General features: G+C 45.4%; 1 protein-coding gene across 1 annotated transcript in view; it reads left to right on the top strand.

Moving 5' to 3' along the window:
* Positions 1-600: 600 nt before the first annotated feature.
* Positions 601-26867, top strand: part of C2 (complement C2) — a 36020-nt gene continuing 9753 nt past the window's right edge. The window contains exons 1-13 of the mRNA XM_030197320.1: positions 601-779; positions 11133-11372; positions 11580-11765; positions 13466-13639; positions 14078-14176; positions 14340-14473; positions 17589-17730; positions 18325-18471; positions 18709-18798; positions 19266-19406; positions 19756-19847; positions 25194-25320; positions 25587-25731. Coding sequence (XP_030053180.1) covers positions 722-779; positions 11133-11372; positions 11580-11765; positions 13466-13639; positions 14078-14176; positions 14340-14473; positions 17589-17730; positions 18325-18471; positions 18709-18798; positions 19266-19406; positions 19756-19847; positions 25194-25320; positions 25587-25731 — 1775 coding nt within the window. The 5' untranslated portion in view covers positions 601-721. The remainder of the gene's footprint in view (positions 780-11132; positions 11373-11579; positions 11766-13465; positions 13640-14077; positions 14177-14339; positions 14474-17588; positions 17731-18324; positions 18472-18708; positions 18799-19265; positions 19407-19755; positions 19848-25193; positions 25321-25586; positions 25732-26867) is intronic.

A 26867-nucleotide genomic window follows, 5' to 3' on the forward strand; every position in this document is an offset into this window, starting at 1 on the left:
AAACGTACTGGGATAGTTATGGATGATGTGGACAGTGACCATGGATGGAAATAGCTGACCGTGGCGTAACAATTCTGAGCTGGTCAATAGTCAGTTAAAGTGGTCAGATAGTGGCCAACCCCCTGTTTTCAAAATCCAGCTGTCAGTGGCTTTGACTGAGTGTGCAATTAATTGAAGACAGGCACATTAGTATATTAGACACATTACATAAAAGTAGCCAGCCTTTCTGGGTCAGATCAATGGTCCATCTAGCCCAGTATCCTGTTTTCCTAACAGTGGCCAAAGCCAGGTCACAAGTACCTGGCAGAAACCCAAATCTCGGCAACACTCCATGCCACAAATCCCAGGGTAAGCAGACTATGGACTTTTTCTCCAGGAATTCATCCAAACTTTTCCCAAACTTAGATACACTAACTGCTATCACCACATCCTCCTCTGGTAAAGACCAGTAGATGCCCATGGTCAACTGCCAGGCTGTTTCTCAGCCAGCACCCTTCATATATCCAGCAGGGTGAGTTTGTATAGCAGAGTAAACAGTTTCCCTTTAACTGTCTGTACCACGCCCCACTTAACTGGTCTCTGTATGGGAGGGAGCAGAGAAGTACAGGTCCTGGGAAGAGTTAGCTCTCCACACGGGTGCTGAATGCAGCAGGCCAGGTGAGTAAGTGACTGCTGTTTCATGAGCAACCCTGCATAGACCTGTCTCTTCAGACCTGGAACAATGAGACTGCCTCTCTACGCTCTGCTGTGCCTGCTTCTGCTGCTGGCACAGACTACAGGTAAGCAATACTCCAGAGTGTGAGGCAGATGGGGGGGGAGGGGGCAGCGGGGGAGAAAGAGAGAGGGGGTAAGAGAGACAGAGAGGGGGAAAGAAAGGACTAGACATCAAGGAGAAAAAGAAAAGGGGAAAAAGGACAAGAAAGAGAGGGAGAAAGAGAAAGAAGGGGGAAGAAAAAGGGGTTGTAACATTATTTGATAGCATAAATCGAGTTCTCTTATACGAGAGTAAGATCTGAGGTCTTGTATTAACTGCCCCTCCCCCTACCTAAACTATACTGAATGGGTTAGATCCTTAAACTCCACTTCCACACAACCCCCCCCCCCCCACCCCCCAGGGAATAGTTAGTTTCCCCCTACTACCCCCCAGGGAATAGTTAGTTTCCCCCTACTATTCCTGCCTGGACTCCTGAAGCGACTCATGGAGGTTCTGAGATATTGCAGCTGAGTAAAGGATCCTGCTGGCTGGATACATTCTAACCCTACATTTTATTTATTTGTGACATTTATATCCCACATTATCCCAAACAAGTTTGAGTTCAATGTGGCTTACAATAAACCATATAAGATACATAACAAAGAACAATGCATAATTATCGACGTCCTCACATCGCAATGTGATGCATACCAACAAGTGGAAAAAAAGGTAGTGACTGGTGTAGCACATTCAAAGGATCTTTGGTGCTAACTGGGAAAAATAGGACCTGTAATGGGACCTGTAACGGTAATGGAATTCAAATGCATGGGATAAACACAAAGGAATCCTGTTTAGAAGGAATGGATCTACGAAATCTTACTGGAGACTGGGAAGCAAAACCAGTGCTGGGCAGACGTCTACGGTCTATGCCCTGATCATGACTGAATAAATAGGAATGGGCTGAAGTGTAAATTTTAAGGGGCTTTGACGTTAGCATCAGAACTTAGTACAAGAATAGCACTGGGCAGACTTCTATGGTCTGTGCCCTGAGAATGGCAAGGTCAAATCAAACTCGGGTAAACATATAAAGTATCACATACCATGTAAAATGAGTTTATCTTTTTGTTGTTGTTACATTTGTACCCCACTCATGGCAGGCTCAATGTGGCTTACATATTGTATACAGGTACTTATTTGTACCTGGGGCAATGGAGGGTTAAGTGACTTGCCCAGAGTTACAAGGCGCTGCCTGTGCCTGAAGTGGGAATCAAACTCAGTTCCCCAGGACCAAAGTCCACCACCCTAACCACTAGGCCACTTCTCCACTGGATGGACTGTACAGGTCTTTATCTGCCGTCATTTACTATGTTACTCTTTTGGGTTCTACAAGGAATGTTGCTACTAATTGGGATTCTGGAATCTTGTAACTCTTTAGGATTCCAGAATCTTCAGAACTTTTAGTACAGGAACAGTGCTGGGCAGACTTCTACGGTCTGTGCCCTGAGAAAGGCAGGGACAAATCAAACTCGGGTAAACATATAAAGTATCACATACCATGTAAAATGAGTTTATCTTGTTGGGCAGACTGGATGGACCGTACAGGTCTTTATCTGCCATCATTTACTATGTTACTATGGCTTGCCAAAGGTCACAAGAAGCATTGGCAGGATTAGAACTGAGCTCCAGTGGTTCTCAGCCTTCTGCTCAAACCATTAGGCTTACTCCTCCACTGGGCAGGAGGAGTACCCCCCCCCCCCCCCCCCATAGTCAGCAGGATTTCAAGCTGTGCGGTTAAACCCCCAATGGATTTCAAGTCCATCGCCTTAACCATTCAGCAATGACTACCAGGTAGAGGCAAAAGCTTTTCTTAGACCTTCTGGTCCTCACCAACTGGGAGGGACTCCTTCACTCCGTGACCTTAGCTCAGCAGAGTTCTAATCCTCTTTGTCTAAGAGGGGGGTTCTTCCTGCCATGCTCATCCTCTCCCTGCCTGGCCAGCTGCTAAGTCCAGGTGATCTGAGAGGCAGCACATTCCCCAGGATTTAGAGAATAACAGCATGCTGTTTAAGGTGTTAGAGAAAACCAGCATCAGACTCCTCCACGGTTACATCTGATTTTCACCACAAGGCCACGAACCAAGGTGGTGGGGACGGAGAGAATGCCCTCCCACTCCCCTCCTGTTCAGATAATTTTGCGTTCTGAAATTCAATTGCTCAGGGGGTTTACATAAGTACATAAGTATTGTCATACTGAGAAAGGCCAAAGGTCCATCAAGCCCAGCATCCTGTTTCCAACAGTGGCCAATCCAGGTCACAAATACCTAGCACGATCCCAAAATAGTACAAAACATTTTATACTGCTTATCCCAGAAACAGTGAATTTTCCTCAAGTCCAATTTAATAATGGTCTATGGACTTTTCCTTTATGAAGCCGTCCAAACCTTTTTAAAACTCTACTAAGCTATCTGCCTTTACCACATTCTTTGGCAACAAATTCCAGAGTTTAATTACACATTGAGTGAAGAGATGTGGTAGCCGTGTTAGTCCACTCTTAAAGGTTATCAATAGAAATCAAACAAAATAAAACATGGAAAAGAAAATAAGATGATACCTTTTTTTATTGGACATAACTTAATACATTTCTTGATTAGCTTTTGAAGGTTGCCCTTCTTCGTCAGATCGGAAATAAGCAAATGTGGTAGCTGATAGTATATATAAGTGAAACATCCAAGCATTTCATTGACAGTCTAGCAGGGTGGCGGTGGGTAGGAGGTATGCATGGGGACATCAAAGCATTTCATTGATAGTCTAACAGGATGGGTGTGGGTAGGAGGGTGATAAACAGAGAAATACAACTTTATGGTTTATAATGTATCAGGGAGATAACAGCTGTATAGAGTGGGACAATAGTGAAAGATGTGGGGAAAGGATTGGGGTCAAGACTGCCCACACCCCAATCCTTTCCCCACATCTTTCACTATTGTCCCACTCTATACAGCTGTGTTATCTCTGTGATACATTGCAACATACTTTGTATTGTCTCTGATACCTTGTACCATACTCTGTAAGCCACACTGAACCTGCTATTAGCAGGAAAGAGTGGGGTATAAATGCTACAAATAAAATAATGCGCTAGAAAACCCAGATCCTTGTTAAGTCCTGTCTGTTGGGTGTCAAAATATTCAATCATTCTGACTTCAAAGGTCTTACGTTCCTGTATTGTTTTAAAGTTACCTTTCAGGATTCTTACTATGAAACGGCACTATCTAAAGTCTGCAATGACCTGTTCCTTGCCAAATCCAAAGGCCACTACTCCATCCTCATCCTCCTCGACCTATCCGCCGCTTTTGATACTGTCAATCACAATTTACTTCATGCCACACTGTCCTCATTTGGGTTCCAGGGCTCTGTCCTCTCCTGGTTCTCCTCTTATCTCTCCCACCGTACCTTCAGAGTACATTCTCAAGGTTCTACCTCCACCCCCATCCCGCTCTCTGTTAGAGTTCCTCAGGGATCCGTCCTTGGACCCCTCCTTTTTTCAATCTACACCTCTTCCCTGGGCTCGCTGATCTCATCTCATGGTTTCCAATATCATCTTTATGCCAACGACACCCAGCTTTATCTCTCCACACCAGACATCACTGCGGAAACCCAGGCCAAGGTATCGGCCTGCTTATCCGACATTGCTGCCTGGATGTCCAACCGCCACCTGAAACTGAACATGGCCAAGACCGAGCTTATTGTCTTCCCACCCAAACCCACTTCTCCTCTCCCTCCACTCTTTATCTCAGTTGATAACATCCTCATCCTCTCTGTCTCATCTGCCCGCAACCTCGGAGTCATCTTCGACTCCTCCCTCTCCTTCTCTGCGCATATCCAGCAGATAGCCAAGACCTGTCGCTTCTTCCTCTATAACATTAGCAAAATTCGCTCTTTCCTCTGTGAGCACACCACCCGAACTCTCATCCACTCTCTCATTACCTCTCGCCTTGACTACTGCAACCTACTCCTCACTGGCCTCCCACTTAGCCATCTATCCCCCCTTCAGTCCGTTCAGAACTCTGCCGCACGTCTTATCTTCCGCCTGGACCGATATACTCATATCACCCCTCTCCTCAAGTCACTTCACTGGCTTTCGATTAGGTACCGCATACAGTTCAAGCTTCTCCTACTAACCTACAAATGCACTTGATCTGCAGCCCCTCCCTACCTCTCTAACCTCATCTCCCCCTGCGTTCCTACCCATAACCTCCGCTCTCAAGACAAGTCCCTCCTTTCAGTACCCTTCTCCACCACCGCCAACTCCAGGCTCCGCCCTTTCTGCCTCGCCTCACCCCATGCTTGGAATAAACTCCCTGAGCCCATTCGCCAGGCCCCCTCCCTGCCCATCTTCAAATCCTTGCTCAAAGCCCACCTCTTCAATGTCGCCTTCGGCACCTAACCACTACACCTCTATTCAGGAAATCTAGACTGCCCAAACTTGACATTTCGTCCTTTAGATTGTAAGCTCCTTTGAGCAGGGACTGTCCTTCTTTGTTAAACTGTACAGCGCTGCGTAACCCTAGTAGTGCTCTAGAAATGTAGTAGTAAATCACTGGTACAGTGTTCTGGTCTTGTAAAGTGCTGGCCCACAGGGGTGGGAACCTGACTGGCACCAGCTTTCTTCATGTTATGTCTATGTGAGTGAAGAAACGTTTTCTCCAATTAATTTTAAAATTACTACTTTGTAGCTTCATCACATGCCCCCTAGTCCTAGTAATTTTGGAAAGAGTAAACAAATGATCCACGTCGTCCCTTTCCACTCCACTCATTATTTTCTAGACCTCTATCATATCTCCCCTCAGCCATCTTTTCTCCAAGCTGAAGAGCCCTAGACACTTCAACCTTTCCTCATAGGAAAGTTGTTGCATCCCCTATATCATTTTCTTCATCCTTCTCTACACCTTTTCAAATTCTACTATATATTTTTTGAGATGCGGCGACACATACCTTACTCTGAAAGACTGTTTCTAAATACCTTACCACAACTCTTTCTCAATATAAATTCCTCTTATTATCGGAGGTCTGAAACATGGGCTTCCGTCGCTGTTCATCTGTTAGGCAATTATGGACTGCTCATCAGAAGTTTCCTGCCTTATGCAAATTCTGCAGTCTGGCAATTTTGGAGTTGCACTCTCGGATCTCTGTGTAAACTGCCTCTAATTGCAGGTCATTTCAACTAGAAGTGAATGTATTTCATTTTGCTCATCAAACCCGAGGCTGAGGCGGAGGCAGGAAGGATCTCACTAGGGAGGATACACATTCCCTCCATGACCAGACACTTTGTGATACAACACAGCACCCTGAAATAAACACATGCACTAAGAAGCCTTTTACTAAATGGTTGTCACGCGAAAATCTGGAAGTACCGCGGTAGCCTGGCGGTAGTTCCCAACCTCAGCACGCACCACTTCCTGTGCTCCAAAAATCTAGGTTAGCGCAGGATCCCTTACCGCCACCCTCCTGAAATGTTTGCACAGCAAGTGGCTCACTTACCGCCCAGCTATTTCTTTAAAAAAAACCCTGGCCTTTTACCCGCTAACTCCAGACTCCGTTCCTTTTATCTTGCTGCACCATATGCCTGGAATAGACTTCCTGAACCGGTACATCAAGCTCTACTTCTGGCCATCTTCAAATCTAGGCTAAAAGCCCACCTGTTTGATGCTGCTTTTTCCTAACCCTTACTCACTTATTCAATACCCGTATTTTATCATTCCCATCTTAGTAATTCCCTTATCCCTTATTTGTCCTGTTTGTCTGTCATAATTATTGTAAGCTCTGTCGAGCAGGGATTGTCTTTTACATGTTCAGTGTACAGCGCTGCGTAAGTCTAGTAGCGCTATAGAAATGATAAGTAGTAGTAGTAGCAGTAGTCTTTGGGATTCTGGAATGTTGCTACTCTTTGAGATTCTGCACAGAATGTTGCTACTCTTTGGGATTCTGGAATCTCACTACTCTTTAGGATTCTGCATAGAATGTTGCTACTCTTTGAGATTCCAGAACGTTGCTACTCTTTGGGATTCCGGAATCTCACTACTCTTTGGGATTCTACATGGAATGTTGCTACTCTTTGGGATTCTGCATGGAATGTTGCTACTCTTTGGGATTCCGGAATCTTGCTACCCTTTGTCCTTATCCCTTATTTGTCCTGTTTGTCTGTCTTGATTAGATTGTAAGTACTGTAGAGCAGGGACTGTCTCTTCATGTTCAAGTGTACAGCGCTGTGTACGTCTTATAGCATTATACAAATGATAAGTAGTAGTAGTAGTAGTGGGGCCTCAGTGTATGTCAGAAACATTCCTTGACACTACTACAGACACCCTTTTATCACAGCTTAGCAAAAGTGCTCCTAATAACCTGCCATTAACATTAACAATATAGCTTGTATTCTGCATTATACCTCTTGGTTCAAAGCCAATCACATTACAGAAGAAGCTGGATGTTTCCAGGAGATACAGCTTTCAAACCTCAAAATAACATATGCATACTACATTAAATTTAAAATAAAAAAAATACTAACTCAGAACTAATTATTAGATTGCAAAACATATTTCTTGAATAGGTAGGTTTTGATTGGTTTAACAAAACTGAAAATAGCTTAAAGTACAAGACAAAATAGTTTGAACTCCTTTGTCAAGATAAGCAGTTTGGAATGAGAAAAGATTATCTAACAGCCTAATTCTTTTCATAGTTTTTAAAGAGGGAAAAGCAAACAGACCTAGTGGCTCTTAATTTTTGAGAAAGAAAACAAAATGAACTAAACAAATACAGTGGGGCTAACCAATAAATTGCTATAAATAAGGCAACAAACAAACAAACAAACAAACAAACAAACAAAACTCTAGAATAAACCTGGAGCCAGTGATTCTTTTTAAAATACGGAAAAACACTGTCATACTTTTTCAAAGAGTATATCAGATGGAGCGCAGTATACTGAATGGATTGTAACCTTTTTAATAATTGCTTAGGGGACCCCAAGTAGATAATATTACACTCAGAGGGGGGGGGGGCATAATCAAACGGGGCGTCCTAGTTTTCCTGAGGGCGTCCTCGCAGGACATCCCCGCAAAGGGGCGGGGAAACCCGTATTATTGAAACAAGAAGAGCAGCCATCTTTTGTTTCAATAATAAGGTTGGGGATGCCCAAATCTCAACATTTAGGTCGACCTTAGAGATGGTCGTCCCTAGAGATGGTCGTCCCCGATTTTCGGTGATAATGGAAACCGAGAACACCCATCTCAGAAACGACCAAATCCAAGCCATTTGGTCGTGGGAGGAGCCAGCATTCGTAGTGCACTGGTCCCCCTGACATGCCAGGACACCAACTGGACACCCTAGGGGGCACTGCAGTGGACTTCAGAAAAAGCTCCCAGGTGCATAGCTCCCTTACCTTGTGTGCTGAGCCCCCCAAACCCCACAACTGTACACCACTACCATAGCCCTTAGGAATGAAGGGGGGCACCTAGATGTGGGTACAGTGGGTTTGTGGTGGGTTTTGGAGGACTCACATTTACCACCACAAGTTTAACAGGTGGGGGGGATAGGCCTGGGTCCGCCTGCCTGAAGTGCACTACACCCACTAAAACTGCTATCGTGGAGCTGGGTATGATATTTGAGGCTGGCATAGAGGCTGGAAAAAATATTTAAAATTTTTTTTTTAGGATGGGAGGAGGTTAGTGACCACTGGGGGAGTAAGGGGAGGTCATCCCTGATTCCCTCCGGTGGTCATCTGCTCATCTAGGGCACATTTTTGTGGCTTGGTCATTAAAAAAAAGGACCAAGTAAAGTCGTCCAAGTGCTCGTCAGGGATGCCCTTTTTTTTTTCGATTATGGGTCAAGGATACCCATGTGTTAGGCACGCCCAAGTCCCGCCTCCGACATGCCCCTGTGAACTTTGGTCATCCCCGTGACGGAAAGCAGTTGAGGACGCCCAAAATCGGCTTTCGATTATTCTGATTTGGACGACCCTGGGAGAAGGATGCCCATCTCCCGATTTGTGTCCAAAGATGGGCACCCTTCTCTTCCGAAAATGAGCCTGCTAGGATCAGATTGTACTATAAGGCAAAAAGGTGATCTTGATTGAGATATTTGCACACCCGCCGAAGATTACACATAATAAAAAAAGCTCTTTGAGTGTATTAACATGAGATTCCAAAGATAACTTGGAGTTGTAGCAAGATATGTAACACTTTTATAGAAGGAGAAAATTGATAATCTGGTTGATCCTAATACTTTTTTCCTCTTCAGTTGTTGAATGACTAATCAATAAAAAAAAAAATCTGCCTCCAGCTTAAGCTTATGCATTTTGTCCAAGAATCTAAAGTGTTAATAATATTATGAAGTAAAGCTAAGTAAGATGCAACCTCAGAGGTATAAGAGCCATGACTATTATATCATCAGTATAACTATAGAAATAACCCCCCCCACACACACACACACACAACTTCTCCAATGTATGGCCCAAAGAATGCATTAAACATTGAAGAGAATTGGAGACAGTGGGGAACCCTGTGGAATGCCACTAGGGTTGCTCCACTTCTCCGATAGATTAGATCCAGCTTTACTCGATAATATCAAGATTAAAAAAAAAAAACAGAAAGCCAATTGTATACATTCCCAGTGATTCCCAAACTTTCCAGAATTTGAAGAAGAATTCCGTGATCCACTAATAGGCATATTTTCAAGGACTTACAAAGTTCCATAGGTTACTATAGAACTTTGTAAGTCTAAGTGCTTTGAAAATGAGCCCCTTAGTCATATAACGCAATTGGTTATTGGACAGAAAACAGAGGGCAGGGTTAAATGACCATTTTTCTCAATGGAGGAAGGTGAACAGAGGAGTGCCACAGAGATCTGTACTGGGACCGATGCTATTTAACATATTTATAAATGATCTGGAAATTGGAACAACGAGCGAGGCGATTAAATTTGCAGATGACACAAAACTATTCAAGGTTGTTAAGACATGCAGACTGTGAAAAAGTGCAGCAAGACCGTAGGAAATTGGAAGACTGGGCATCCAAATGGCAGATGAAAATTAATGTGGACAAATGCAAAGTGATGCACGTTGGGAAGAATCTGAATCATAGTTACCTGATGCTAGAGTCAGCACTTAAGAAAAAGACCTAGGTGTTATTGTAGACAATACACTGAAATCTTCTGCCCAGTGTGTGGTGGTGGCCAAAAAAGCAAACAGGATGCCAGGAATTCTTAGGAAAGGGATGGTAAATAAGACTGAGAATTCTACAATACCTCTGTATCACTCCATGATGCAACCTCACCTTGAGTATTGCATTCAATTCTAGTCGCCGTATCTCAAAAAAGATATAGCAGAATTATAAAAGGTTCAAAGAAGAGCGACCAAAATGATAAAGGGGATGGAACTCCTCCCATATGAGGAAAGGCTGAAGAGGTTAGGGCTGTTCAGCTTGGAAAAGGGACAGCTGAGGGGGGATATGATTGAGGTCTACAAAATCCTGAGTGGTGTAGAACAGGTAAAAGTGAATTGATTTTTCACTCTTTCAAAAAGTACAAGACCAGAGGGCACTTAATGAAATTGCATGAAAATACTTTTAAAACAAATAGGAGGAAATATTTTTCACTCAACAAATAGTTAAGCTCTGGAACCCTTTGCCAGAGGATGTGGTAACAACGGGTAGCATCTCTGGGTTTAAAAAAAAAAAGGTTTGGACAAGTTCCTGGAGGAAAAGTCCATAGTCTGCTGTTGAGACAGACATAGGGAAGCCACTGCTTGCCCTGGGATTGGTAGCATGGAAGCAGGATACTGGGCTAGATGGACCATTGGTTTGACCTAGTATAGATATTCTTATTTTCTTATTTAATGAAACATTACATTATTTGTTAGTGGAAAAAGTAATGATTGAAGTTATTTCATTACATTTGCACGAAAGTAACCATTACGATTACTTGTTAATTTTTTAAGTAATATACTACTGGTAATATAGTACTTAGTAATAGTACTTAGTAATATATTAGTACCCTGCTGCCAGCAGGCGAAGCCAGAAACTCACATCATCACAGAGATAAGCAACAGTGGTCACAGCCATAATGTCTTCATTTTGTGATCATTGTTCCCTCTAAGCTGCCACTGGGGTTTGGTGCTTCAATATTGTGTTTTCAATCACTAGGGGCAGGTTCTCTGGAGTTTTGGAGAGCTTACCTGTAGTTCACTATTGAAAATATGATAGTGAAACAGCACCCCCCCCCCCCCCCCCACACACACACACACTGGCAGAACTGTAGATGGAGGACTTCTGCTCAGCTTAGCAAGAACAGTGGTTGTGATCAGCCATTCTCACTATAGAATGCTCAATGCTGGGATGTAAAAAGGTATAGTTAGTGGGGTACACTGACATTACAGCAGATTCATTATCCATTAGTTTCAGGCACCCAAGAAGGGCAGCTATCTCAGGGAAATGCAGAATGTCCAGAAGATATGGGAATCACAGATGGAAATACCACCTATACTGATGGTCTCAGAGAGGGCAGCATCATCACGTACACCTGTGATCGGGGGTATTACCCATATCCAGCTGCCAGCAGGGTGTGTCAGAGCAATGGGAAGTGGACAGAACTAAGGAGTAAGACTGGACGCCTCATCAGGCAGCCCTCCTGCAGAGGTATGTGTTAGTTTACCCATTAGCACAGATATCTGTGACTTTCCTTAAAGTTATCCATCAAGAGACTCTCTTATACCATAAGAGGTATCACATTAATTTAGCTCAAAACTCCCATAGCATGAGCATCCTTTTCTTCTACCAAAAGAGATGTCACATTAGCTGCTCTGTCCACCGTCTCTCACATTTTTTTTGTTCTTTTTTTTAAAGAAATGAGGTGCCCCAGTCAGCTGGACTTTGAGAATGGGGCTTACTTCCCACGCCTGAGTTCATACTCCGTCGGTAGCACCCTCATCTTCGAGTGTTTCGATGGCTACACCCTCCGTGGCTCCACCCACAGGACCTGTCAGATAAATGGGAAGTGGAATGGCACCACCCCGATCTGTGACGATGGATGTAAGCACAGTTTCACTCCCATGCTCACCTGCTCATGCACCTTCCTCACACATTGCTGTGCATGATCACCCCCACACCCAGTCTCACACTCTCCTGCACACACTTATTCTCTCACACACTCACACCTAGCTTCACGTGCTGTCACACCCGCTTGCACACCCCTGTGCTCATCTTCACACTGCACACACTTATTCTCATGCACACTCACACCTAGCCTCACATGCCATCACATCCAAGCTTCCACACCCCTGTGCTCATCTTCACACTGCACACACATTCTCACACACACTCACACCTAGCCTCCCTCTATAAAAGAGCAACACAAGTTTGCACCTCCAAATTATTTAACAGAGCGGATTGAGCTGACATTGTTAAAGTACTCAGATAGGGATCCCACATTTATACAATCATTTCTTAGACCCTAGGCCTGACTGCAGGCATTGAAAATGGGCAACATTCTTACATTTACTCGCTCGCGCTCAGCCTCACAGGTACATCCAACCTCACAGTTCCTAAATTTGTTCACACGTCTTCTACACACTCATTCCCAGCCTCACACGTCTGTACACACTGCTCTCCAGGGCCGGTCAAACGCAGTAAGCAGGCTATGCAGTGCAGGAGGGCGCTTGCCTTTCAGGGGCGTCACTTACTTTGCAAGCAATCAAGCTCTGCTGCGGCTTTTGTTTTTCAATCTAATCTCTGCTGTTCATCTCAGTCTAGCTCCAAAGCTGTCAGCTCTCTGTCCCGTCCCCTTCCCCCTCCCAAGCAGAGAAATATCCTCCTTGTGTTTGTCAGAGGACGTCACTGCTCCAACTGAATCTGGCTCTGAAATAACTTGTGGGAGTTCAGCTAACCTCTGCCCAGAGAGGGCTCAGACAGAGACAGCACAGCAGAGCCTGGACCCTTGTTTTGTCAGAGACTGCTGTTTAGTGCTGCACCTGACCCACCCTTTTCCACCCCCACCCCCCACCCCCAACACAGCAACTCACAGGACAGGAGGGCTAGATGCCTGCTTTCAATTCCTAACCATCACCTATCTCTCATTCCCACTTCAGTAACTCCTGTTAGTCTGTCCTCCAACTCAGATTGTAGAATATGTTAGTTTATGCTGATTAAGTCTGTCCTAGCTAGATCCTAAACTGTGCTTGATGGGAAGGCTATTGTGCTGCATGCAGAGTCTAACTTCTTAGGATTTCAGGTTAATTTTTGAAGAATTTGAAGAGGGGCTATCTCTGTTCTACATGTGTGACTGCAAGGCCAAGTGTCTGAATAGGGATCTGTTTGTTAGATTCTGAAATTTTGATAACACATTGTTTTTCAGAGTTGGCAAGACTGTCTGTTCTCCTAATTCCTGGTCTGTGTGCTAAGTTATTTTTCTTCTATACTGGTGTAATATTTTCAATGATGCCATGGCTGGTAAAAGGGGTGTGTCTACTGTGGGGGCGGAGCCATAGTGATCCCGCCTCCGGATGGGTAGGGGCACCGACTAATGGACTGCAGGAGGGCGCTAGAAACCCTAGGGCCGGCCCTGCTGCTCTCTCTCATCATACACGCACATCCTTAACCTTACCCAGTCTTGTACACACTTATCTTTATAAACTCACACACACTCAGCACCTCACTCACACTCACATTCTGGAAGGGAATAACAGAATGTACCATTTTATCTTTTGGTTTGTTTGTTTTTTGTTTTTGGCCAGCTGGGAATTGCCCCAACCCTGGAATTCCCGCAGGAGCCAGGAAGACTGGAATTCGTTACCGGATCGATGATAAGGTGAAGTACCACTGCATGGGGGACCTGGACCTCATTGGATCAGAGCTGCGTGTGTGCCAAGAGTCTGGAGAGTGGACAGGCACAGAGCCCAGCTGCCAGTGTAAGTGTGAAAGATGGGGGCGGGCATTGAGCCCAACTGCCAGTATGAGTGTGAAAGACAGGGACAGGCCTAGCAGCCAGAGTAAGTGTGAAAGACAGGGACAGGCATTGAGCCCAGTAGCCAGTATAAGTGTGAAAGATAAGAGGGTGGGTATTGAACTCAGCTGCCAGCATGAGTGTGAAAGACAGAGACAGGCACTGAGCCCAGCACCAGTGTGAGTGTGAAATACAGGGACAGGCATTGAACCGAACTCCCAGTGTAAGTGTTGGAGATGGATTTGCAGCTCCCAGTATAAGTATGGGGAACGGGGATAGGCATAGATGGAGTCCAGCTTCTAGTATGTCAGGGACAGGCATGGAGTCCAGCTCATGCCTTAAGTAAGGAAGCTGGGCCACACTCTCCCTTTCTGTAAATGTCCCACCTATTTCTTTCCCTCAGATCCATTTTCCTTCGACTTCCCCACAGAAGTCAAAGACCAGTTTGATGCCTCTATCGCCAACATTTTGGATCTGACACAGCGTCACAAACCAAAAACAGGTAATATGAGATGGGGAAGGATGGAAATAGGGAAAAGGACCAAGCGAGGGGAAGTGGCAAAAACAGATGAAGCATTTTTATGGTGGGCAGGGTACGTGGGTGTGTGCCAGAGACATTCTCACTGCATTTGAACCAAAACCCCTATTCCTTCCTTTTCTCCTAGAGTCCCTTGCCCGACGGTTAAAAATCGAGAAGAATGGACTCCTCCATATCTATATCCTGCTGGATGCCTCAAAAAGTGTGGGACAGAAACATTTTACATTGTTCCAGGACAGCATTGCAGCCTTTGTCGAAGGGGTAAGTAAGTCTTGTACCCTCTAAAGCTCTTGGGGAAGAGGCAGTTGAAGCCACTCCTTTACCTGTGAATATAGCACCACAGGCAGGGGCTGAACAGCACAAAGAAACTTGGAGCCTGGTTCTGTCAGTGTCACAGCTCTGTGCTCTCGGGATTAGGCTGTCACACAGAGAGTTGGTGGTGGGATTGAAGCCTGGATCTGCAGGTGTCACATATCTCTGTGCTCTCTGTGATAGGCTGTCACACAGAGACAGTTTGTGCAAGTAGGTGGGATGTAGGATTGGAGCCTGGATCTGCAGGTGGTACAGTTCTGTGCTCTCTACAATAAGCTGTCACGCAGGGAGAGTTTGCGGCTGTAGTGGGATTTGCAACTGGATCTGCAGGAATCACAGATCTGAGCTCTCAGGATTAGGCTGTCACACAGGGAGAGCTTGTGGCTGTAGTGGGATTAGAGCCTGGATCAGGAGGTATTCATGCTCTGTGCTTTCTGCAATAAGCTGTCACACAGGGAGGGATGGTGTCAGCAGTGGGATTGGAGCCCGGATCTGCAGGTGTCACAGCTCTGTGCTCTCAGGGTTAGGCTGTCACATAGGTACAGTTTGTGACAGGTTTATTTATGTTTTTAGATTTGTCTCATTCCTTTTTCTTGGTAGTTACATTTTAGTGCAGTAGGTATTTCCCTATCCCCAGAAAATTTACAATCTAAATTAAGCCATTTGCCAAAGATCACAAAAAGCATCAGTAAGAAAAGTGAGATTTGAATTCTGGCTTCCCTGAATCTCAGCCTTCTGCTCTAACCACTTAGTAAGGCGCTAAGGAGATGATATAACAATACCAGCAGTCAATAGGAAAGTATATACTGAAAAGAGCATTTATTTTATTTAGTTAGATTTAGCATTGTTAGCTAAATGGCCTTATAAAAAGAACATAAGCGTAGTCATACTGGGTCAGACCAAAGGTCCATCTAGTCCAGTATCCCGTTTCCAACAGTGGCCAATCCAGATCACAAGTACCTGGCAGAAACCCAAACAGCAGCAATATTCCATGCTACCAATCCGAGGGCAAGCAGTGGCTTCCCCCATGTCCAGAATATGTACTTTTCCTCCAGGAACCTGTCCAAACTTTTTTTTAAACCAAGATAACGCTAACTGCTGCAACCACATCCTCCAGCAATGAGTTCCAGAGCTTAACTCTTAATATAATATAAATTATATGAGTAATATAAAACTAATTAATTTACCACTATTTGATTTTCTGATCATGTTAGCCTTGCCTCTGTGTTATCTGACTAGCAGATTGAAGCCTGGGTCAGCAGATGTCACAGCTCTATGTTCTCGGCACTAGGCTGCCACACAGTGAGCGTTGGTGTCAGAAGTTGGAGTAAAACATGTGTCTACAAGCGTCACAGCTCTATCATCTCAGCACTAGGCTGCCACACAGCGAGCGTTGGTGTCAGAAGTTGGATTACAACATGTGTCTACCAGAGTCACAGCTCTATCATCTCAGCACTAGGCCAGCACACAGTGAGTGTTGGCATCACAAGTTAGATTAAAGTGTGGATGTACAAGTGTTGCAGCTCTAGGATTTCAAAACCAGGCTATCACACAGCGAGCGTTGGTGTCATTAGATTAAAATGTGGGTCTATAAGTGTCACAGATGTATGATTTCAGCACTAGGCTGTCACACAATGAGCGTTGGTGTCAGAAGTTGGATTACAAGGTGTGTCTACCAGAATCACAGCTCTATCATCTCAGCACTAGGATGTCACACAGCGAGCGTTGGTGTCATTAGATTAAAATGTGGGTCTATAAGTGTCACAGATGTATGATCTCAGCACTAGGATGTCACACAGCGAGCGTTGGTGTCAGAAGTTGGATTAAAACGTGTGTCTACAAGCGTCACAGCTCTATCATCTCAGCACTAGGATGTCACACAGCGAGCGTTGGTGTCATTAGATTAAAATGTGGGTCTATAAGTGTCACAGATGTATGATCTCAGCACTAGGCTGTCACACAATGAGCGTTGGTGTCAGAAGTTGGATTACAACGTGTGTCTACCAGAGTCAGAGCTCTATCATCTCAGCACTAGGATGTCACACAGCGAGCGTTGGTGTCAGAAGTTGGATTAAAACGTGTGTCTAAAAGCGTCACAGCTCTATCATCTCAGCACTAGGATGTCACACAGCGAGCGTTGGTGTCAGAAGTTGGAGTAAATGTGTGTCTACCAGTGTCACAGCTCTATCATCTCAGCACTAGGCTGTCACACAGCGAGCGTTGGTGTCAGAAGTTGGATTACAACATGTGTCTACCAGAGTCACAGCTCTATCATCTCAGCACTAGGCCAGCACACAGTGAGTGTTGGCATCACAAGTTAGATTAAAGTGTGGATGTACAAGTGTTGCAGCTCTAGGATTTCAAAACCAGGCTATCACACAGCGAGGGTTGGTGTCAAGTTGGATTAAAATGTGTGTCTACCAGTGTTGCAGCTCTATCATCTCAGCACTAGGCTGTTACATAGTGAGTGTTGGTGTAATTAGATTAAAATGTGTGTCTACCAGCATCACAGCTCTATCATCTCAGCACTAGGTTGTCACATAGCGAGTGTTGGTGTCAGAAGCTGGATTGTATTAAAACGTGCGTCTACCAGCATCACAGCTCTATCATCTTAGCACTAGGCTGTCACACAGCGAGCGTTGGTGTCAGAAGTTGGATTAAAACATGTGTCTACCAGCCTATCATCTCAGCACTAAGCTTTCACAGAATGAGTGTTGGTGTCAAAAGTTGGATTAAAACATGTGTCTACCAGTGTCACAGCTCTATCATCTCAGCAGCAGGCTGTCACATAGTGAGCGTTGGTGTCAGACGTTGGATTGGAGCCTGGATCTGCAGATACCACAGCTCTGTGCTCTTTGCATTAATGGTAGGAATGGGGTAGAAGCCGTGGGCTGCAGGTGCCGCAGCTCTGTCTTGAAGCACTAGGCTACATCTCAGTATTCTGTGTCTTGAAGGTCAGATATGGCAAATTATTTTATAAGGTATTTGACGCTACTTTTTGAAAAATGTTTACCTCCTATCTTTGTCTGGCTCTATGGTTGTCTATCTGTTACTTTCCTTTCAGCTTTCCAGGTTTGACATCACTGTGAATTTTGGGATCGTGACCTATGCCACAGCGCCTAAAGTCATCCTTCATGTGTATGACAAAGAATCGGCAGATTGGACAGAAGTCCTGACCAAACTGAGAAACCGCACGTTATACAGAGGTCAGGAACCTATCATAACTCCCCAGTACCAATGGTACTACAGCCTCATGGGTCCCACACTCACTGTCCTGAGCCTTCCCCAGTATTACAAGCAGATGACATGGGTCCCACACACAATACCCGAGCTGAGTCCTTTCTAGTATTAAAGTCTCATATATCCCACACTCACTGGCCCTGAGCTGAGCCCTTCCAAGTATTACAGCCTCATGAGTCCCATACTCACTGACCTGGACTGAGTCCTCCCTAGTAAAACCACCCCATGGGTCCCACACAGTGCCCTGAGCTGAATCCTTCCCAGTATTAAAATCTCACAAGTCCCACACTCCTTTGAGCTGAGTCCTTCTCAATATTACAAACCCCAGAGTCCTACACTCACAGCCTCTGAACTGAACGCTCCTTAGCATTACAGTACCAGGGGTCCCACACTCACTACTCAGAGCTGAGTCCTTCGCAGTATTACAGCCACGTGGGTCCCACTCTCACTGAGTGGAGCTGAGTCCTTCGCAGTATTACAGCCACGTGGGTCCCACTCTGAGTTTGAGGCTTCCAGGATCAATGGCAGGAGTCCCAGTAATTCTGTTTTTCTGTCTATAGACCACTATGACCGGTCAGGAACCAATATTCGAGCAGCTCTGCATACGGTCTACGAGATGATGTCATTCCAGAAAGCATCGTACCAGCTTCAGAAACGTAATCAGATCTGGTCAACCATCCGCCACGCCATACTGTTGCTGACCGATGGTAAGTACAGCCTTTTATTTCCAATGTAATTGGACAGCTGGAACAGGTCCTACGACCAGGGGGCTAGTGACAAGGTAAGGGTTTGGTCTTCTATGGCACTTGAGCAGTGTAAATCATTTTGAGCAGGCTTTGGTGAAGTGATTCAGAAATGTAAGGAGAATTTCAGAAATGAAGTGGGAAGGTGGAAAGGGGAAGAGAAGGTTGGGAGCAACACGTGTGTGTATTTCACCTTTTCAGGAAAATCCAATATGGGCGGAAGACCGAAGGATACCATCATTAAAATCCACAGTCTTCTGGAAATTGACGAGAAGAGGAGGGACTTCCTGGGTAAGAACTGATTATCAGAGATGACCGGGGGAGGGTCTGTTTTATTCTTCCTTACACTGACACAGGGTATGAGGGACAGTGAGGGGAAGGGACATTTTCTTCATAATATAAAGTGACACAGTGTAACTCATGTATTGGGGGAACAGTGAATGGAGGGGTGTTTTATTCTTAATATAAAGTGATACAGTGTAATTTGTGTATGGGGGACAGTGACAGGAGCAGGTGTTTCACCCTTAATAGAAAGTGATACAGTGTAACTTGTGTATGGGAGACAGAGGAGCAGGTGTTTTATCTTTAATATAAAGTGATGCTGTGTAACTTGTGTATGGAGGACAGTGAGGGGAGTGGGTGTTTTACCCTTAACATAAAATGATACAGTGTAATTGGTGTATTGGGGACAGTGAGAGGAGCAGGTGTCATATTCTTAATATAAAGTAAAAGTGTGTAACTTGTTCATTGTCTTTCAGATATTTATGCCTTTGGTATTGGAAATCTTGATGTGGACAGGGCAGAGCTAAATGACATTGCATCGAAGAAACCCGGTGAGAACCACGTCTTTGTGATGGAAGACCCAGATAGTCTGAAGGCCTCCTTTGAAGATATGTTGGGTATGTGTCCATCCTCTTTGCCCCGTTTCCTCACGCTGGATCCAGATGGTGTTGTGTTAAAGGAGACCTGTCCTCAGACTGAAGTGTGTGTTTGTTTGTTTGTTTGTGTATGTGTGGGGTTAAAGGAGACATGCCCTTTCCTCAGATTGGACAGTGTGTGTGTGTAGGGGGGGGGGGGGGGAGCGTGGAGACTAACAGAGACCCGCCCTTTCCTCAGACTGGAATCAGTGTGTGTTGGGGGGGTGGGGTTAAAGGAGACCTGTCCTCCTCAGGCTGAAGTCAGAGTATATGCAATATTAATTTAAGCTGTCCGTCTTTATATTTATTTTAATATCTTTTCCCTGGACAGATTTTCCAGATTTTGGGGATATGTGCGGTTTGGCTAATGAGTCATCAGTGGCTACGATACGAGAGAAATTCCCTTGGCTGGTTCACATCAAGGTCAGGCCCGGGTCTACTCTGCTGGTCTTTTCCATAAAGTTCATTATGTCGATTCATTCACCAGTTGGCATAAAGTGGGTGTTGACGGCTCTTATTTTAAGCCCCTGCGTGTTTATAAAATAGACAAAACCAGCCCCCATAGTGCACTAATTCACACACACAAGCCTACCCCTTCTCCAAAGCTGGGATAAATATGTGCATGCATTCTATGTGTGTATCTGAATATTTTATACAATACACAAGTTCATCACAACTCTAACCTACCTCTATCTACTCTTCAACCCTGAGACCACCTACCCACCCATCATTGGCTGCTCTTCAACCCTAGGACTACCTACCCACCCACCTCTGTCTACTCTTCAATCTTGGGACCACTTACCCACCCATCACTGCCTACAGTTCATCAGGGGCGTAGTCAGATACCCAATTTTGGGTGGGCCTGGGCCCAAGATGGTGGACAGAAGAACTCCGTCTTGTCCCACAAATGATTTGGTCTCTCCCTCTCTCACCTGCATACATATGGTCTCTCAAACATCCCCCCCCCCCCCCCCCCCACACACACACACACTGCATACCTTTTAAATAGCAGATTGTCACTGGCAGTGAGCAGCAACTAATACACACTGCTCATGTTGGCCCCACAGCCTTCCTTCTGATGCAACTTCCTGATCCGCATAGGCGGGAATATATCAGAGGGAAATCTGTGGGGCCGGTGCGAACAGTATGCATCAGTCACTGCTCACTGCAGGCAAAGATCTGCTATTTACAAGGTATGCAGGAGGGACAGTTTTGGGGAGTTTTCGGATGGTGGGGCTTGGGGATCCCTGCCAGCCACATCATAGATGTGCTGCTACTGGGTGGGCCTGAGCCCAAAGTGGGTGGGCTCAGGCCCACCCTTGGCTACACTACTGCTGTTCATCCCTGGGATTATTTACCCACCCACCTCTGCCTACTCTTCAACCCTAGAACCAGTGGCGTAGCAAGGGGGGGCGGGAGGGGCGGTCCGCCCCGGGTGTCAGCTCAGGGGGGGTGCTCCCTGCCAGCTCCCCCCCCCTCGGCGCATCAACACCCCCCCGACCAGCTCCCGCACCCTACCTTTAAAAAGAATATCGGAATCCGAGGCGAGGCGCAGCGCCTCGCACCTGCCCTGCATGTAAAAGAAATTTGGACCGTCGGGCCTTCCCTCGCTCTATCTGTCCCGCCTTCCACTGACACAACTTCCTATTTCCGCAAGGGCGGGACAGACAGAGCGAGAGAAGGCCCACGTGCAGGGCAGGCGTGAGGGGCTGCGCCTCGCCTCGGATTCTGACATTCTTTTTAAAGGTAGGGTGCGGGAGCTGGTCGGGGGCTGTCGATGCGCCGAGGGGGGGATGTCATCGTGCTGCACCCGGGGGGGGGTGCAACGGCGAACCGCCCCGCCCAAAGTGGCAGCCCCCCCCCCCCCGTTACGCCACTGCCTAGAACCACTTACCCAGCCACCAGTGGCTACTGTTCATCCCGGGAACCACTTACCCATCCATCACTGGCTATTCTTGAACCCCGGGACTACCTACCCACTGACCTCTGCCTACTCTTCAACCATGGGACCACTTACTCATCACTGGCTACTCTTCAACCCTGTGTGCCCAAATTTGCATACCCAACTTTGGGCAACCTGTATAAAATCTGGGGAACAATACTTAGAATAAGATTTAAGTACCAAGATTTAAACATAAATATACAGGGTGAGGCAAAAAAAAAAAAAAAAAAGTAACCCCCTAGAGTTTACTGTCATTTTCTCAGCAACCACTTGGAATTTCAACAATAAAGAAAGGCCCGAAAGCTTGTCTCGACGAGCCCAGTTAAACAAGGGCTGGGCCCGTTCTGGGCAGGAAGGAGAGAGTGCGTGGGTGGGGGGAGTGAGGGGGGGTTAGTGTTCTCGGCCGGAGGGCTTGGGGGCTGGAAGGATTGGTTGGCTTAAAAGAAGCCATGTTCCAAATGCACTCCAATTATGAATATACAAACTTTTTAATATAACGACACATAAACATCCACATACATTTTTAAATCACACACATATTTTGCAGGGCTCCTATGCACCCATAATTCAACCCTTATTACACCGATTCAATACTGATAGCTCACAGTCATTCAGCATGACCTATTCAGTCGTTAATTGTACCAAGCTGGTCTAATAATTGTCCGCAAGTTCAACCTACGGCGGGCCTTAACCCGCTACGTGATGATGTCTCAACTTGCAAAGATCCTTGTGCTCGGTTTTTGTTGACTCCGATATTATTTATCCTTTTACCATCCAACTTATATGGGTCACGGGTCACTTTAACAGGTACTGGGGCGCCACAAAAATCAACAATCCGTGCTAAAAAGCAAGGATTTATTCAACGCCGTTCCTTAATAGGTCGTGCTGAATGACTGTGAGCTATCAGTATTGAATTGGTGTAGTAAGGGTTGAATTATGGGTGCATGGGAGCCCTGCAAAATATGTGTGTGATTTAAAAATGTATGTGGATGTTTATGTGTCGTTATATTAAAAGGTCTGTATATTCATAATTGGAGTGCATTTGGAACATAGTTTATAGTATTGCACTCTGATTTAAAACAATATTCCCCTGTATTTGTTATATTGTTAAAAGAAGCCAGCCAGCCCTTGAGCCTGATTCTTGCTTCCAATTGGAGGAGAGGATGCCGGAGGCGGGGCAGTGGGGAGGGAATAAAGGCTGGGCTTCCTCCAAGGCTCAGGGCATTTCCTGATCCTCGGAGGCGGCTTTGCCCTCCCTCCCACCCTCACATTTAATTGAGGGGGCGAGGCTTCCTTTGTTGTGTTGTAGAATTCTGTTTTTCAGGTGAATGGTGTTGGATTTGTCGCAGCGGCAAAAACCCAAGCTACAGGAGCAATGGCTCATGGGGATGAGCCAGGGCATTAAAGGCGGGTCGGGTGACCTGGAATAAATGTGTGGAGGTCCACACAGGTCAGGGCTCTTGCTGTTAGGGCGGAGCCAGGAAGAGGAAGAGTTGCGGTGACAGCAGGAAGTGGAAGTTGCTGCTTTGCTATCAAGGCGAGCGGTGGAGGGGGGCAGCTGTTGATGTTATGCTTTAACAACTGTAGCTCGGGGGTGGGGTTATCCTTTACTGATGTTAATTGAAAGTTTTAAATTGTTAATAAATCAAGCTGCAGCCTATGGTTACCCCACAATTGTGTGCAGAAAAGTTATTGATTGATGACGTATGGGGGGGGGGGGGGGGGGGGAAGCAAAGTAAGTGGGAAGGGGAGGGGTATGCCTGGTCGAATGGGTCCCTGCTCCAAGGGTTAATTGTACGTGCTTATTTAGTCATCATACTTACATCTTAATATTAAACAACAATTAATTATCTTAAGCTTTGTTGATGTTACCGACATTTTAACATTACTATCTACTGATTTTTGCGCGTTAAAAATGTTCGAGCTAAAACAGAGTAAAATTACGTCATTCAAACGATACGTGTCAAAATTTCGCAGTCACTGTGAATACTCAAAGTGTCCACCCCCAGCTTTAACACAGACCTTCAGTAGCTTTGGGAAGTTCTTAAGAGCCTTGTCGATCAGTCCCTGTGGCAGGCTGTCCCAAATCATCTGCAGCACTTCATAGAGTTCAACGATTGTTTGGGTGGAGCTTATGACAGGCCTCTGACATTGCTTCCTAGACATGGTAGTCCAAGGGGTTTAGGTCCCACAAATATGGAGCTTCCAATCTGGAGCCACTATTGCCTTTGCTCCGAAACCTTGTTCACGCAGTGTCTGGATTCTAATTTTGTCCACTACCGACACCTTGCCCACGATTGACGTTCCGATCCGAAATGCTTTTAAAAGAAATCATCTATAAATTATCAAATAAAAATTATTCAAATTATTGTTCACAAAAGTCTCTGTCACTGTGGTGTCATTAACAATAAGCCGGTACTCCCCTCCCCCCCCTTTTTTTTTTTTAAATAATGGTAGTTCTACAGTGCAAGTGACACAAGGATATGGTCTTTAGACGATGGTTTAAAAAAGTCCAAATTTATTGTGTAGCTCAAAAGACATGGAAAGTTCAGATCAATTGTGTAGCTCAAAAAGGCTTAACCCGGCCATGTTTCAGCCAACTGGCCTGCTTCAGGAGTTTTTGCAGTCTTTTAAGCTTGTCTATAGAAAAACCATGTGTCTGTCGATATTCTACCAGATAGAAACCTTGTGTACAAAGCTCGATGCTCAGAAAACAATGTTTTGGAGGAGGCAACTATTCACTACTGATTGTGAACAATGTTCTTTTCCTAGCATGAAGATTCATACACAACGTTTCTATTTGGCAGCAGATCGACAGACACATGGCTTTTCTATAGACACTCTTAAAGACTGCAAAGACTCCTGAGGCAGGCCAGTTGGCCGAAATATGGCCGTGTCAAGGCTCTTTGTAACATAGAGGGGCATAATCGAACGGGGACGGCCATCTATAAGGGCGGCCATCTCTAATGACGGCCCCATAAAGCGGAGTACCCGACCGTATTATCGAAACAAGATGGGCGGCCATCTTTCGTTTCGATAATACAGTCGGAGCCAGCCAAATCTCAACATTTGAGTCGCCCTTAGAGATGGCCGACATTGGTTTTCGCCGATAATGGAAACTAATGGCAGCCAGCTCAAACCCGGCCAAATCCAAGCCATTTGGTCATGGGAGGAGCCAGCATTTGTAGTGCACTGGTCCCCCTCACATGCCAGGACACCAACCGGGCACCCTAGGGGGCACTGCAGTGGATTTCACAAAATGCTCCCAGGTGCATAGCTCCCTTACCTTGGGTGCTGAGCCCCCCAAATCCCACTCCCCACAACTGTACACCACTACCATAGCCCTTAAAGGGTAACGGGGGGCACCTAGGTGTGGGTACAGTGGGTTTTGGGTGAATTTTGGAGGGCTCCCATTTACCAACACAAGTGTAACAGGTAGGGGGGAGATGGGCCTGGGTCTGCCTGCCTGAAGTGCACTGCAGTACCCACTAAAAACTGCTCCAGGGACCTGCATAGTGCTGTCATGGAGCTGGGTATGACATTTGAGGCTGGCATAGAGACTGACAAAAAATGTTTTTTAATTTTTTTGGGGGGTGGGAGGGGGTTGGTGATCACTGGGTGGGTAAGGGGAGATGATCCCCGATTCCCTCTGGTGGTCATCTGGTCAGTTTGGGCACCTTTTCAAGGCTTGGTCGTGAACAAAAAGGGACCAAGTAATTATGTCAAAACCGCCTGAGGTGAATCTCTTCATAAAGGCAGATAATAAATCCCAATAAATAAATGAATTAAATAAAAATCTACACGAAATATTTCTGTTTTTTTTCCAGGCACCTCTAGGGTCAGACTCCTGCCTGGGGTCTTTAATTGCCACTAAGTGGGTCTTAACGGCTGCTCATTGCTTCCCTTTTACCATTGACTGGGGTCTGTTTTCCATCGGGATCAGGAGTGACCCAGGTACAGAATATAATTACAGGTATGAGATGCCTTTGGCTGCTGTCAGGGTCCCAGATCAGCAGAAAAAAAAGAGATGCCAATGATCAGAGCACCATCTGCTTATAAGAGACAGTCCATGTACAATAGAAAATTTTAAAAGATCTTTCTCCTGGGATATTTATATCTAAATTTTATTTTGATGTTCTTCCCTTTCTTCAAGGAGAAAGAACATGGGCTGAGGAGAGCAGGTTTTCCTTCAGTCTGACAAGGGCTTTCTGTCTCCGCAGAGCAAACTTACAGTATCCGGAATGTCCACGTGCACAAACTCTATGACTACCGTAAGAAGCAGCACGAGCACATTAAGGAATTCTATGAATATGACATTGCCTTGGTAGAAATTCAACATGAATTCAAATTCTCCAAAGTGGCCAGGTAAGGAGCTGATGTCAGCAGAGGCTGGTTCTACCACAGAAGAAAAGTCGCTAGAAAATTAGGAGTCCAAGAATGTAGCATCAGCAAAAGATAGGGCTGGGAGGATTCTCATGGGGTCATCTAGAACCAAAGAAAGATGGTGTTCAGAAGGCCCTAAGGAGGTCATCTAGAACCAGATAAATATGATGTTCATGAGGACCTCAAGAGGTCATCTAGAATTAGAGATAGATCCTCAGGAGGTCATCTAGAACCAGAGAAAGATGGTGTTCAGGAGGACCTCAGGAGGTCTAAAGATAGGGTTGGGAGGAACCTCAGGGAGTCATTTAGAATCAGAGAAAGATGGGGTTCCATGGGACCTTAAGATGACTTCTAGAGTCATAGAAATACAGGGTTGGGAGGAACCTCAGGAGATCATCTAGAACCAGAGAAAGATGGTGTTCAGGAGGTCATCTAAAGACAGGATTGGGAGGAACCGCAGGGAGTAATTTTGAACCAGAGAAAGATGGGGTTCAGGGGGACCTTAAGATGACATCAGCTCGATTATGCACCCACACATTTAGGTCTTTTTAAACACCACATTTTTCCTTTTTCTTGAATTTACGGTTATTGACCATTTGATGGTGTTGCATTTTATTTAAAGACTCCTGATGCAGGCTACCAGCTGAAACATGGTACGGTTTCAAGACTTCACCAACAAATTGTTCATTTGTCTCTGGATTGCCTGGTCTATTTCCCACTTTTCTGTCTTTGCTCCCACATCAAGAGAAAGACGGTCTCATCATAACCATAAAGAAATCAAATCAAATCTAGCCCAGAACAAGAATAATCTAAAACTGAACCTAACCACAATCCCTCCCCCGGAAGAAATTAATATACTATCCTTTATGCTTCAGAACTCATCCCAAAGAACAGTCCCAAATTACAATGGATCTAAGAAAGCAGATTTATCCCCCCTGTAAGAGAATCTTGCATCCAAAGCCACCACCTCAGGTCTCAAGGCATGAAAGTCATAAGAACATAAGAAGGGAGAAGGGAGTTTGATTTCAGCTGAAAATGCACAGGCATTTTTGGTCAAAACCCAATACAAAATTCAGTTGGCCTCTACTGCCACAGGTACACAAGATCCTGTGGACATT

Source organism: Microcaecilia unicolor, chromosome 3 (genome assembly GCF_901765095.1).
Source record: "Microcaecilia unicolor chromosome 3, aMicUni1.1, whole genome shotgun sequence".
NCBI lineage: Eukaryota > Metazoa > Chordata > Amphibia > Gymnophiona > Siphonopidae > Microcaecilia > Microcaecilia unicolor.